The 14,974-nt window shown below is 35.4% G+C and overlaps 1 protein-coding gene across 2 annotated transcripts; it reads right to left on the bottom strand.

Annotated features, from left to right (window-relative positions):
• Nucleotides 1-236: 236 nt before the first annotated feature.
• Nucleotides 237-14,314, bottom strand: LOC125384268. Of its 2 annotated transcripts, XM_048403039.1 has the most exons (10): nt 10,157-14,314; nt 8,581-8,701; nt 8,050-8,097; nt 7,730-7,774; nt 7,043-7,215; nt 6,710-6,808; nt 5,825-5,892; nt 4,904-4,995; nt 4,483-4,592; nt 237-1,205 (listed from the first exon to the last, which is right to left on the bottom strand). In XM_048403039.1, exons 2-10 carry the CDS (start codon nt 8,603-8,605, stop codon nt 852-854), a joined length of 1,014 nt encoding a protein of 337 aa, XP_048258996.1. In that variant the 5' UTR covers nt 8,606-8,701; nt 10,157-14,314; the 3' UTR covers nt 237-851. The 2 variants fall into 2 exon arrangements, with proteins under 2 accessions (XP_048258996.1, XP_048258997.1); XM_048403040.1 differs by lacking the exon at nt 10,157-14,314 and having other exon boundaries at nt 8,581-8,967.
• Between the last annotated feature and the right edge of the window lie 660 nt (nt 14,315-14,974).

Here is a 14,974-nt window from a genome sequence, read left to right as displayed (position 1 = left end):
GGCTAATTGACTTCATATAATTGGTAAATATATTCGTTTTGACGACCGTGATTCATGCGCATCCCGGCTCATTAAGTGGGCTCCAGGCCATAAAAACAAAACCACAAAAAACGCCCCAAACTAATACAACAGATAAAAGCGCCAACAATCTACGTAAACTAGGTAAAGACATAGAAATAGTTTGGATCCCTGCCCACGTTGGGGTGTTTGGCAACGAACATGTAGACAAAGCAGCCAAATCAGCACTAAAATTAGAAGAAGTAAGCATCCCAAGCATCAACCTACCAAAATAAAAAAAAAGAAATTAAAAGTATCTCAAAGGAAAATAGCGGCAAAATAACAATCAGAAATATGATTGCAAACTAAAACGCCACTCAAAAAAACATATCCATCATAAAACCAAAAACATTGACAGAGTAATAACCAAACTACAAACAGGCCACACTAAGTTAAGCTCTCACCTACACCTAATTAAAAAAACCACCAAACCGGTAAATACCCCCACTGCAACTTAAAAAGAAATGCCCGAACACGTATTATTCCCGTGTGACATTTACGTTTAGAGCGCCCTATTCAATACTTTATGGAACACATTACCAGCAACACAGACCAAACAACACTCCAATCCTCACTAAATTGCAACAATCACATGACTGTACTGAACCCCCTACATGACTTTAAACCTTTGAAGCACTAAGCATATATCTAATCAAACCAGGCCTACTTGGCCGCATTTAAAAAAAAGGACAAAAAACAAGCTGCCAATAAACCCTAAAATTCCTAACCTATAAAAACACCCCTTTTAGTAAGTAAGTAAGCATGTTCTGATGAGGATATGAATGATGATGATTCTAAACTACTCCATGGTATGTCAGTGCTGAGCTGACCCAGCTGTCTTCTTTCTGCAACCAGGCAGGAGGTGGTGCAAATGACGAGACACCTGTAATTCGTCTCGTCCGTGGTACGATGGACGCTGCTGTCTTGGTTGTTTTACTAAATGTCTCGTCGGCCACTTTTTTAGCGGCCCTCATTTCATGACTCTCCCAGTCCCTCCTTCTCACATTGAAGACCCGGTTGCCATCCTCGTCGACCGAACTCTCTTCTGACGACATGAGCTGCGTTTTTTTCATTACTCGAATGTACTTGGTCCTTGTGTGATGAGGTAGTTCGGATTTTTCAATGCCAGTTACACGGTTTCTGCTTTTCTGAAAGCAAAACCGTTCACTTTATAACACCCACCTTTCTTAAACACGAAATAAAACGAAGACAAAACAGAAATGTGCCCATTACTTCAGTAGAATAGTTTGTCCTGAGCATGTTGTGTTTAGAGTCACTATAAATCGAAATTCTGTAAATGGGAAGAAATATATATCTAAATCTATAAAAAGAAGTCTACAGATAATCTTCAAGTTTCAGTAACATTAACTTACAACTCATAGTACATATTATTTGCAGTTGAACTCCTAAAGTAAAACTCACTGCGTACAAGCAGGAGTTATTTAAGACGTTTTAATGCAGGAATAACAAACATGAAACATTTTATTCTCATTTCAGAGAAGCAATTGCAGCAACTATAGTTATACGCATCGTTACATTCCTAACTATCTATCTGGTACTTGGTGTGAATATTAGTCACTCCCCACAGAACATGAAACATTTCGTAGTATAGATAAATATACTACCAAAAGACATGTTACAACAATGATCTGAAGGTATGATTGGATTTATATACGTTTTAAAATGACACGACATTTCTAACAACATTGGAACATATCGCAAGTAAGGGAGATATGTCAGTTACGATTCCGATATTCTGGTTTTGTTTATCAGAACAATTTAAGAAAAATCTCTGTGGAATGGCTGGGCAGCTGAGTGGTGATCTGCTCGAGGCTAATTTGTGTCGATTTAACATGTTTGACAACGAAAGTCCGGATCGATAGTAATGTAACTCATCAATATAGAATATTTGGTAACGGAAAGAATTGGATAGTACATAGTACATTTAGATAAGAACGTAGTGAAATAAATGGCTACAAATTTGATAGATTTGCTCCTCATAATTTATCTTCTAGTTGTGGTTACTTTTATCAGGGTAATGTTCATTATCTGTTTCAGTACCCAAGGTACAGTCCTCTGAGATGCAATAGTAAATTATGTGGAAGGAATTTGTCTGGAGGGAACTTCATATAGGCATTGTCTGTTGGCCTTCTTTATTTGAGATAAACCATTCTTTAAATCATTAAAAACAAATGCTTCCTAATTTATCATATTCTGAGAGTTTCTGTAATTGTATTTGTGGCATATCTACCTCTAACCAATTTTCTATGTGCATATACATGCGGCCGCGGGTGACAGATTTATTAGGGTCATTGGGTGACGCTCAGGGTTTCTATCAAGGTAGAAAGATGGCGTTATGTACCTTTTTATGGCGGAAAGTGTTATTTGTGTAACATTAGTTATTTAGGAAATGATTTCAACTATTTGAATATATTGACAACACATTTACATTGAGGGTGCAATGTAAATTCGTCAAGTAACATTTAAAAGAAACTATTAATTTCTTGCAACGACAATAATAACTACCAAGAAATGGTAAGATTTAAACCTTACCTAACAACGTTTATACAATTCAATATTACTGAGACCGGGCAAAACCCTGCTGTTAAAAGAGAAATTCATACGCATATAATAGCAAGCCAATGATTTTTTAAATTTTGTTGCTAAATCGTATTGCTCAACACAAAATAGTATTGAGGACAACAGGCAACCTTGCCTTACTAGGCTTGGTAATGGAAACATATCCGTCGGATGGGCATTAATGGATACACATGACCTATTATTTCATATATTGACAACTGCTCAAAAATCCGTTTCAGTAATACCTAATTTTAACAACAGAACAGTCACGGTTTACTTTATAAAATGTTTCGAGGCGTGATGTTGACAAACAAAAAGTAGTACGCCTCATAATATCCTTTGATCAATGACCGCTTAAAATGTATGCAGGTTCAGTCGTTTTACTCTTCTGTATATGAATTGATTCAAGCCAGGTAAATAGGAAATTCAATAAGTCAGAGCAAAGTTATACATGGAATATCAAAGATATCCCGAGGTGATTAGCGACACACCTCTTAATAAGTATTATGATGAGTTTATTTCACAGGTTAAAATACTGTGAAAGACTTAAAAAACGATATTATATATATTGACTGGATTCTATTATCTACTAATGTGCAAAACCACAAGCCCTAACCACTGACGTCAGTACCGGCAAAGCACTCGGGAGCATCGCTTGGAATCTTCTTCTTATTATTATTTTCTAAACACGTTGTATGATGATATTGCATTTACATGAATTCATTTGCCAATGTCCTAGTTGACTCTCCGATGCATATGTGCATCAATGGACGCCCAAAATATTATTTCGAAGCTGTTATGCGAATACATGGAAGAATACCGGCAGAGATGTGCCCCACTTTTACTCTTATGTAGAAGACGAGCGAGTGGTAGCTAGACTGGCAAAAAGCTCTTGTAAAATATATACTTTCATATTAAAGGTTAAAAAAAAATCTCTTTCGCGCCTGTGGTTTATTACACCTCCACAAATGTTTACTGAACAGTGATTGAAATTATAAACAAGTTACACAAGTCGTGTGTGTTGTCCCAGTCATTAGAAGACTGACTAAAATAGCTGAGCTACGCGTGTGTCGACTCTGGCGTTAACTAACAAGACAGAGACTGGGGGATAATAGAAATAGTCTGTCACGTAACACATTGAATATATACAGGTGTCGGGTGATGGTCGTGCCACTGTTCATAACAACATTTTCTCAGCACTAATTACAATGATATAATGACAAAGCAATATATTGACATGTTACAAAGGTGGGCATTATAGACAAGCTAATCAATGCTAGTCAAGTGATCACGGTTTGTTAACTCACGTTGATTGGACAGTCTAGACAACACATGACGGCCTTTCCGTCTTAGAATTGTAGTGTATACTTGTAAAATTACCTGGGGCACTATGTATATATATATACACTCATAATATAAACAACAGAAAATTACCCGGGGTGTAAACTATATAAGGGTAAATAGGTAAATATTAAAAGCAGGCAATTTACCAATTTTTATACACCCCGGTTGTCCTAATAAAATTCTCTATTCTAATCTATCCTGCTGTTAATTCTGCAAAAAACATATGTATTCCAAATTCCACCTCTCCCTATAACCTTACTCCACTGGGCACCTTTTAATTATATATTAATAAGGCGCCACTCACCTCATTCTAAATTTCTCTTTTTTTTAACTCGGCGGCCATGGCCAACAGGCCTATATAAAGTCACACCTCAAACACTTCCAACAATTGGCCTTACTTTGCCCAAGTTAAGCTTCACTCAAAATTCATCTTCAATAATCCAAATTTTATATCCTAAGGGGGTATTTAATCCCTCCAGCAACACAAATCTTTCAACTTACCGTCAGTTTCCTTGAATTCTTTCTGGACGCGTCCGTGTGTTCTTTCTCTTTTCCGTTACGTGTTCGGGATAGCTTCTCTTTCTTCGTTAACATGATCCTGGTCATACCATCTGGAACATAATGTTTCTTTCCTTATTTGGATGTGAACTGCAACATACCGGTCTTTTTTCCATATCTTCAAATAGTGTACAGCAAGTCTTTAACCATTAGTTTACCTGTGAATGCTGCATATAATTCTTTCCTGACAGACTAATGGGAATGTTACGCATCATAGATAAGTCATTTCAAAACACTGAAAAAAGGTTTAAATCTTTCCACTAGTAGGCATGTGTACCTTTGCATTGACTTATGGAATTGAAATGTTTTAAAAATGTACATGACGGACACATGCATTTGAAATACACTTAAATGATAAAAATACCTTTAAATTCCTGTTTTGTCATGCTTGGAGCTATCACCTTAGAAAAGTCCCAGATGTATTTGACAACTTGTCGATTCTGTGCGGACTCCAACCTGCAACAAATGTTTTACTTTTATTATATGACCAGAAATATACATATGCCAATAACTATTACATATAATCTTCTTTAACGACTTCAGCATGAACTTATTAACTTATTTTGAAGTAACTAAAAGAAGCAAGATTATTAGGTATAATTTCACTGCATAATTAAGACATATTCGTTTAGATTTGAGATATATTGGTGGTACAGTTTTCTGGTACAAAAATAACAAAAAGATATATATTTATGTGACTGTCTCATATAATTTCCCATTACAAAGATTCCTAAGACTTTATTTATGACTATTTTCTACTGAAACGGGATTCATGGAAGAGAAGTAATCGTGGTGGTATTAAGAAAATATTATTTTTGCCAAAATTGCGTAACAGTCTTTTTCGGATGTACCTCCAATTTTATCAGAAAAACTTGAGGCACACAAAACTTTGCGACTCGTTCATTGATTATGGAGGTAAAATGAACACTAAAAATGCGATAAGATTTTAAAACAAGCCTATCTATTCATCTGAATAAAAAGTACTGTAATAAAATTACATATGACTTTTGATAGTTTTGATTAACTTTTATCAGCGACAAACCTATAGGGGTTTAAAAAGAGATAAATAATTATATAGGTTACATACTCGGTCTCACAGACGCAAAGATACACATATCAACAGAAATAGTGCTTACAATGCCACAGCGTTTTCCTGGTGTAAGTCGACTCCAAACAAATGGTTGTCAAGTATGGTAAAAATGATATTTTCGAATTATTTAAATGATTGTAACAGAATGAACATATCGTCCTTTCCAAAATGATCACTGCACACTACGATACTTACGTGAACATAGGCTCCATAGTCCACCCTTTCTCAGTTTCAGCATGGTCGATCGCTGCCTTCAATGCTGCCTAAGGAAGAAAATTGATAAAATATAGTTAACAGACAATAGAAAGAATCAATATTGGTGATTTTATCTGTGAGATAAATCTATCGAAACTTGATATTGTCTTATGAGAAACGCATCGATTACTGTAAATCGTGAAATTAATGCGATTGCTGAACCCAAGCTATTTAAAATAGATACACCTGGCCATTTAAAAAAAATTAAAAAATTACAATAAAATACAGTTGCATCCCACATCCACCTCTGTGGACACACCACAACATACCTACCTCACTCAGATACCTCCATGCACAAATTTACGTAACGTTCACACACATACACTAATTACTTTCATACTTGCATACCGGGGTACAAACGAAACTCATACGCATTTACCATTCTGGACACAAACACAACGTTCACGCATACAAACACTTTCTCATCCAAACACACTCATCCAACATACAAAAACACTCTATGCTCCATGTCTACAATATACCGTACCACAACAGTAACAGGTCCATGCGTTGGTTTACAACTTGATTGTTTACAACTTGATTGTAAACAAAGTGGTGTTATCATTACACTAGTGCAATCTCCCCCATGCCAAATATTATTTTAGATAAAGAAAGTGAATGCTTTCAAGCCGAAAGTATCTGAATTGAACCTTAATCCGCTTATTAGTGCCGAGTACTTCGGGAAAACAATCGTTATGGTGTTTTTCTTTCCAATAACAACACATAGTTTATGTTGATTGCCCTCGTTTAACGCGCTGTATAATCTCGGTCGCTAAACACGGTTTTCCACATATCCGCCGTTTTGATGTTTTGCTGGGATCTTACCCTTATGTTTGTACTGACTTTGCTGGATTTGGTCGAAGTTTGTGTTGGTTCCTGGACCCTGTTGTCCAAACGTGTAACTTTTGCAGTTAGGGCGGTAACCTGGAAATACAAATATAGTGAAAATTGACGGTGAAACGTATCATGGTATGCCCTACTAGTTCACTTACTGTTATATCGCATGATCCAACACTGGCTGGATGCAATTTTTAAAATCAATGTTTCCTTGTAATGACACGTAAATATATATTTAACTATAATTTTCCCCTTGAAACACGATAAATCATATCGAGAATGCATTTTAAACTGAATACACTGTTGACTATCATCACTTACCTGTGTATTCTTTTCAGTAAGTTTGCTCTTGAGGTCTCTAACCTCGCTGTTTAAGTTTCCAATTTCCTTTTTAAGGTCGCCGACTTCGCCCTTCAAATCTGTAATGGCCCTGTGAAGTCGTCCTTCCATGACCCTCATGAGTTGGAGAAATTCCGCATAGGGGATTGACTTTCCTGTAATTAAGAGAAACATTAAATACTTACATAGCACCTGGATGACCGTTTTACGTTCTGGGAAAAATTCAAGTGCAACCTTCTCCAAAATATGCACTCAAATATCAAATTCAAAATATATTCGAGCCAAACAGAACTACCCCTCCTTGATATTCTTATTAAAAAGAGTAAGCTAATTTTGCCATCAACTGCAATCTGAAGTGTTATAAGCACTAGGTTGCAGTCATTTGAAATCCCGCTGGAATATAAGACAAGCCTCAGCGGCAAACATAAAAAGGATAGTTACATTAAATGATCTTGTTGCTGGTCGAATGTAATTGGTGTTGACGAATGAGTGTTTGAATATCATTAGCTAGGGCATTTTAATGTCGATTAAGCAATCCTTATCAATAATGGAGATGTTCCTCCTGTGTCATTCCGCGTATCTTGTGGCAGCTAAAGATGTGCCAAAATCATATAAATGTATGATTATTCATACAATGCGAAAAATCATTTCATACGTTGTGTGACATACCTTGTCTCATACGAGGAGTCTCAGCTTGAATTGCAGCTTGTTTCTCTGAAACATTAATTTGTTTATCAGATGCCGTATGAGTGCTATTTTCTAAGCAAATTGCAGACACATCGATGCACTACATACCATTGATCGCCGATGGATACGGATTTCATTTATCTTTATGAATATCCATTTAGATGTTGAAAATAACTGCGTGTCTAAGCATACCTACGATAATCTCTGATTGAAATGAAAGCAAATTACATGTTAAACTACACAAATGTGACAAGAAAATTCATGAACCTGCTCATAGAATTGTGTTTGATGAAAATACATACTACAGCTTGAGGCTCTTCTCAGTAAGTCCTGACCGTCATCTTCTCCATCTGCATAGAAAAGTACAATTTAAGAAATGGGCTTGGGTTGATGAAAATATATGAATCAGTTATCTTGAACGTGCTTTATTGCTCAAACATAATAGTTTTTAGACTGCATACATTTGCAAAGTTTATATACATTTTGCCATGCACAATAATTTACAGTTCATGTTTTTCTTTGATGATTGAGCCCTGGACATTTAAAAAGGTAAAGAAATTCATCTGCGACTGCAGGCGAGTCACAAACGTTATACTTTTTTTGCTTCACGTGGACTGCTAAAGCTAACGGTCAGTCCTACTTGTCGTAATTACAGACAGATATTTTATTACAGTCTCACCTCATATTTACAATATAAAATCTATTTAAAACAATTATGTATGAACAACCCATTACAGGTTATGAGAGACACTTTCTGCAATCACAGACACATTTCAACAGTTCAACCTGGCCACTAATTAGGAACCATTATTGTAAAGTTCGGTAAGAAATACCTGAAAAGTCGTAAACTCTTGTCATAGGTGTAGATGAGGCAACTGGACCGCTTCCTAATCTATTCTTTTTTCCATTTTCTTCCCTTTGTCTCAAGATTTTGTTCTTGCGCTTGACTGGACTCTACGATGAGACCAAATACAAAATTAAAATGTTTCCACAATATGGTTATGCGGTAAAACTTGAATTCGTCAAACACTTGTTTTCGACACTAGCAGCAGATGATGTAAACGGGTGATATAAGTGTTAACACATTTAGTAAAACAATCCCTGACAATATGAATATTACATATATAACTGACAGATGTATAACAGATAGTGCACAATGTTCAAGTTTATAATATATTACAACACCGATTTCATTAACATTACTGAAATCAGACCACTTTGACAATGAAATCGTTAATTGATTCAAGAAAGGTATAGACTGGCAGAAACTGAAGCAAAGCGATAGTGGCATGTAGAGCTATGTCTCGTCAGGCCAATGAGGCCGCGTGATCTAAGGAGCGTGAACAACATGGATGCCGCGTTTCGGCCGTACCGAACAGTCAAGCTGCGATCTCGGAGCTGCTCGTCCGATTGAAACCAATTGCAAGCGGAGACAAAATTATCTCCCTTACCCAAACATGATCGTTGCTCAAATCTATCTTGAGTAAATCATGAAATTAATGCGAGCATGACATGTATGCGAAAAATGCGACCGTCATTCCCTCTGATTATTTTTTTATGTTTCATTTCATCATGATAAAACAGTTAGTCACTTATAAGGTTACCAGGTTGAACATAAAAACGATCGTTAACAAAAACGACCAAATTTATTCTCTCATCACTCAGCCTAACAGTGATATAGCTGCACATAAAACGTTCAAGTGCGCTAAAGTATTACACATGGTGGGTGGAGGACCAGGGGCACTTTGAGTTTGACAGGTGCCATCAACTGGTCAAGTATCATCACGGTTTGTATATTCACGTTGATTGGACAGTCTAGGCTGGCGCCAACTAATCATGACGGCGTCTTCAGAACAGAACAGGACTTTATTTATTTAGTCTTCAGATCACTTGTTGTTACTTGAATAAAACTGATATGCATACAGATTTTATTGTTTATGATTTTTTTCCCATGACTTTTTTTCCTAACCTACTCTATGATTTTTTTCAATATTTTTGTCTCGTTCACCTTGGCGATATTCCTTTTGGGTCAACACTATGATGATACAATTCAGTTCATACAGACACACATTCAGTCTACTAATAAAACATTCATGTTACTCTATTACAAGAGATCTGCGTATAGTTTCCTGGGACATGAAGAAACCGAAATAAATGATACAACATTACTTAACTGTCTCACCGTATTTCCTTTTTACAAAATGTTATTCATTTACATTAGAATATAGTTACTGCGTACATTATTGTAAGAGGAAAGATGTTAGACTTAGTATAGATATTTAGTTTTCGGTTCACCTTTTCCCTATTCTGTATCGTTATATTATTTCCGAATGAAATATTGTTTAAATCAAAAATTGTTAACTTCCCCGGATAATCAGTGAATAATCTATTCACTATTTCAATTAATACCTGGTAATTGGTGGCAAATTCCGACGATGTGTCACTCTTGTCCTCCTCGTCGATCTGGTATTCGGATCCTTAAATTGAACATGATAAATATGTTGTAAGTATATAATGCATTGCTTACCTTGAATCTAAAATGCGAATCAGTATTTTGCGATTGACTAGCATGTGTTTCAAACAATATGTAAGTGAAATGGGATTGCTTGGTTTTAGCGTGTTTGTAGGGATATGGTCACACATCTGAATACTTAGTTTGGTAGTTTGGGTAAGAAGCATAGTTAAGCCTTTGTCCTATCGAATGATGATAACTGTTCGGTTTTCTTATAACATAAAACGCAGGTAGAATAATTACAATTGAAGAGATACTGATTATAAATTCAGAGGAAAACATGTAGTTTGCATGGTGGAACTAGATTTAGTCAGAACAATCTACTCAAAATGCCAGCCAAATAGAGGAATGATGTTAATAAACTCTATTTCAAGAGCCTGAATTCATATTAATATAAATAATTCATATATCAATTATTTGTCTTAAGTTATTAAGAAAATATCCAAATGACAAATAACCCAAAATATTGTAGTAGGTGACTGTAGTAATTAATAATTACGTTTACGATTTGAGAGAAATAAACATACACGCCGTGGTTCCCGTGCACAAATGCCGATGTCATAGAGAATTGGCTAAGTTTCATTGCAAATAAATCGCACACGTATCACTACCCATCATAGAAAATAACAAACTCATGCGGCAGTAACGCGTGTTACCTATGCATATTGTCAAATCAGTGTGAAAGCGGCAGACAGTCAAATTAAGCGGCGCCATACTGTCTATGGTTATTCTCAATGTTTATCAATAAACATGTGGTAATGTCCTCTTTAAATTGGCGTTGAGTCATCGTTAGTCAAGCCTTGACAAGACATTTACAGTGATAACAGGTGTCAATCATTCCGCTAGACATTCCAAGGCGGCAATTATCTTTGATCTTGAACTAGGGCCCGGTATGTGCGACATGTTATTGACAATCTATACTTTTTTGTGGTTTCTGCCAAACCGTCATTGGGCATATACTATTCCAAATTAAAAAGGCTGTTTTTGATATTTTTACCAACGTTTTATAGTGCCATTTGTCAAACATGTGAACTGAGAACTGAGCCGCGCAAACAATCTCATCAAGTGTATAATATGTCCATGTTAAAAAGGGGATTCAAACTGTAGTTACAAATTGTTTAAACGAAATAACACATATGAAGCTTCTTAATAAAAGATAGTTAGAGTTTCCGTGGCACTGCATGTTTGCAGAATAAATTACTTTTCATAGGCGATACAAAATCAAAATCTTCAGTTTTATTGTGACACTGCTTGTAGATATCACAAATAATCTTTGTTTATCAACATTGTTGTATTGGAGGTTTTTTAATAGTCGTATACCCGGGTGTCGCATTGTGCAGTTTTAGCAATGTACGGGGATAAAAAATCTAATAGATAACAACTAACGTTATACTATGTACATGCATACGGTAAAGCGATACGTTATTTTAGAACATATTTTAGAAATAATTGTCTTCTGTGTCAAAGGTTCTCACTATAACACTGCAGTTCACAACGAAGTGTGCTTTCTGCGACAGAGATAATAAAAGATGGTAGATGTAAATTGTTAGGTCCGTTCACAACTCTATATCGAACGTCTTATGTTAATAGAGTAGTCATTACATTTCTATATTCATGTATATGGCACTAAACGATTCCTTTACAATGTATGTATATTTGTCAGATATGAGCAATATCTCAGAAAGGGAAAACATTTCATAATCTTATGTGTGATGTTTTGCATAATATAATAATATCGAACGATAATGTATCTCCTCTATATGGTGATTTACACAGAAATAAACCGATGTCTTTACATAAATAAATATGTAGATATTTGGTCTTACCTGAGCTTTCTCCTGACTCTGACCAAATTCCATGCAGTGATGCCTCTTCCATTGCAAAAAGTCGATCCAAGATAATGAACAGCCTTTTTTCAACGCGTTTCAAACGTAACTGGCCATCAGACGTCTAAGTATATATGCATTTTGGATTTTTTAAACGGAAGTGAGAATTTGTATAATGTGGACGTCTCTGCCCAATACTAAAATGTTTTCACAATTCAGTTGAACGTTGAGTCGCAACGCACAGTTCATAAACGGCACCTTTCTTCTCACGATAAGATAATCTTATTGAAGGATTAACATATTGGCGCACATGTTTGGATCAGTGATTGTGATTTAAACAAAGCAGATTCTTCTAAAAACATCATGGTTTGCCTAGGTCACAGCCAGCAAAAGCGTTTACAAAATATAATATATTAGTTCAAATATTACTAATGAGGCCCTCTATTGTAGAAACGATCTTTGTTCTACGACAATCGTCAGTCGGTATGGGAAAACAAAATATTTGTTTATTTATTCAAATTTCATAGGCAATGTCATATGATTATAGACAAGGAAGATAAGAAAATAAATATAAAGAGTAGCCACTTTACATTTCAGTTAAATTTGCTCATGATTTGGTCTTTTCGTGGTAAATAGTGCCAAAATATAATATGCAGCTACCAGTAATTGTATCTACAATGATATAACTCAATCTGTTTTTCTCATCATTATTGCAGTGAATTGTCGTATGAAAGGCGTATGGCCTTTCTGAATAAAAACTGTTAAATTTAAACCAGACAAAACAGGTGAAAACTAGAATCTTTGAAAAGAGAAACAAGGGTAGTATTTTGATAGGGGTTTCACTGAAAAAATTAAGTTCACAGCGAAGCATTCTTGCTTAGTCTGTTCCTACAAATAGAACAGAAGGCTATAAGGACCAACCGTATTCCGTTATATATGTTGCTTCTGTTTCATCGTTTCATACATTGTCCTTTCATCATGCCGGGTTACTATCTTTAGATACAAAAAAATCACCCCAAAAAGCTATTTTTATTCATTAAAAACAACAACAAGGAAAAGATTTATTAAAGGTAACAGTAAGTGTTATCTGAAATATTTATATTCTATTATCCCCTTTATTTGGAGTGGGAGTGTCACATCATCATTCAACATCGGCTTCACAAATGGGATGTGCCCGACGGGTACAAACACAAAACAAGATATGGTAAATAATCTAACTGAATATTATGTAAAAACTAGAGGTGAGTTTTAAGATAATAAGTTAAGGATTACTTCAGATACTAAAATGAGTTGTTTCTTTCGTTTATTTAACGTCTGCTTCACAGAAAGTGAATTTTATTTAAAAAAGGTAAGTAAAAACTAAATGAATAAAATATAATGTTGTTTGTATAAAAGCACTGAAAGATGGCGTCAGTTTGGAATGAAGACTATTGCACACCATGGAATTAACTTCTCGCGCGTAACATATCACGTGACTGCTCGCTATGTCACGTGGTAGGTCATTGGTGCTATATGACACGTTCTCCTCAGCGGCAGAGTATACCCTGATTGGTATGCTTCAACAATCATCACATTCCTGTGTTTGCCCAGCTGCCTGCTCAAGTTGCCATTCATCGTAGATTAAGAAACTGGTCAAGTTTCTGGAGAGGGCCGGATTAACAACTGAATAAGTAAGTAATCATTTTACTTCTCCCATGTAGATGTTATGTTGCGTAGAAGATATTGATTAATGAAAGCTGAAAACAATGTCTTGTTTGACGATATGATGTAAATTAGATGGCAATGCGTTACATGTAAACAGCTTTTCTTTGCGATTTTTCAAACAGATTTAGAAGTTGCTTTCATACCATACGAAACTACTGTCTAAGTTGTCGAAAGTGAATGTGAGTCGAGAGTATGTTAATTTCTGAAATGTCTCAGTACAACTCCGGCTATACCACTCCCAGATAAAATATTTAATTAGTTTAGTGTCCTTGATACCATTTCACGACTGCGAGGTAGGTTTTTCATAACGAGAATACGACATTGGGTATGTCCGTAGTTGACGAGAACGTCTTTTGAACTATGATATATTAAAAATATCATAGTCGTACATAGACGGCACAATTTCACCAATAGCGAGAACCAATAAAGACTTATGCGTAAAATGTTATGATAAGATACACGTGAGGGTAATCGGAATTCAAAAGATGAATATGTTGACAATCTTCAGATAACCGTCACTTTAGAAAGTGTGCAATTCAAATATCATTCTTCCATAATGAAAGCTATCACTCTAGAAAGAGATAAAACTGCCAACCATTAATTGCCGACCTGAGCATTATGCCAAATCTTTTCTTCTTGATACAGGGAAATTATAAAACTGTAACTAGTTCGCAACCAGTTATTGTAGATCTTAACTTTACTGTAATTTCCATGCACTAAAACAGAATTGGATCCGTTGTGTTCATCAAGCATTCAGATATAAATCTTATACATGACCAGTTACATAACTAAACCCGAGTCTGAGGCGAGCATGCACTAGAGAAATATTGAACTGTAGAATGGGGTATTGATTATATTTCGAAAACTTACCGTTTTAATGTCTGTTAATTCGTTTAGGGTTCTGTTAGATAATAGAGTGACGCCTCTTGACTCGTTTTTAGTTATCTTACTACAAATAAATGTGAACGGTTCATATATGAATACAGTGTCAATATACTTCTTGTTCCAATAAGAGTGATGTTGGAAACACTATATACGACTCACTATGACAAATCCAATGACTATTTATCTATAAGTATTCTGGCAACTTCAACAATAGATCGTGTTATTTTGGAAACAAAACTACTTTGTTTTTAATTGAGAGAATATATAATTATGTGAACATAGTGAGAATTGCGTATGAAC

This window comes from Haliotis rufescens, unplaced genomic scaffold, assembly GCF_023055435.1.
Source record: "Haliotis rufescens isolate VD_foot unplaced genomic scaffold, xgHalRufe1.0.p SCAF_3, whole genome shotgun sequence".
NCBI classification, from domain to species: Eukaryota; Metazoa; Mollusca; class Gastropoda; order Lepetellida; family Haliotidae; genus Haliotis; species Haliotis rufescens.
The sequence above is the reverse complement of the archived record's forward strand: the minus strand, read 5'-3'. Positions and strand labels throughout refer to the sequence as shown.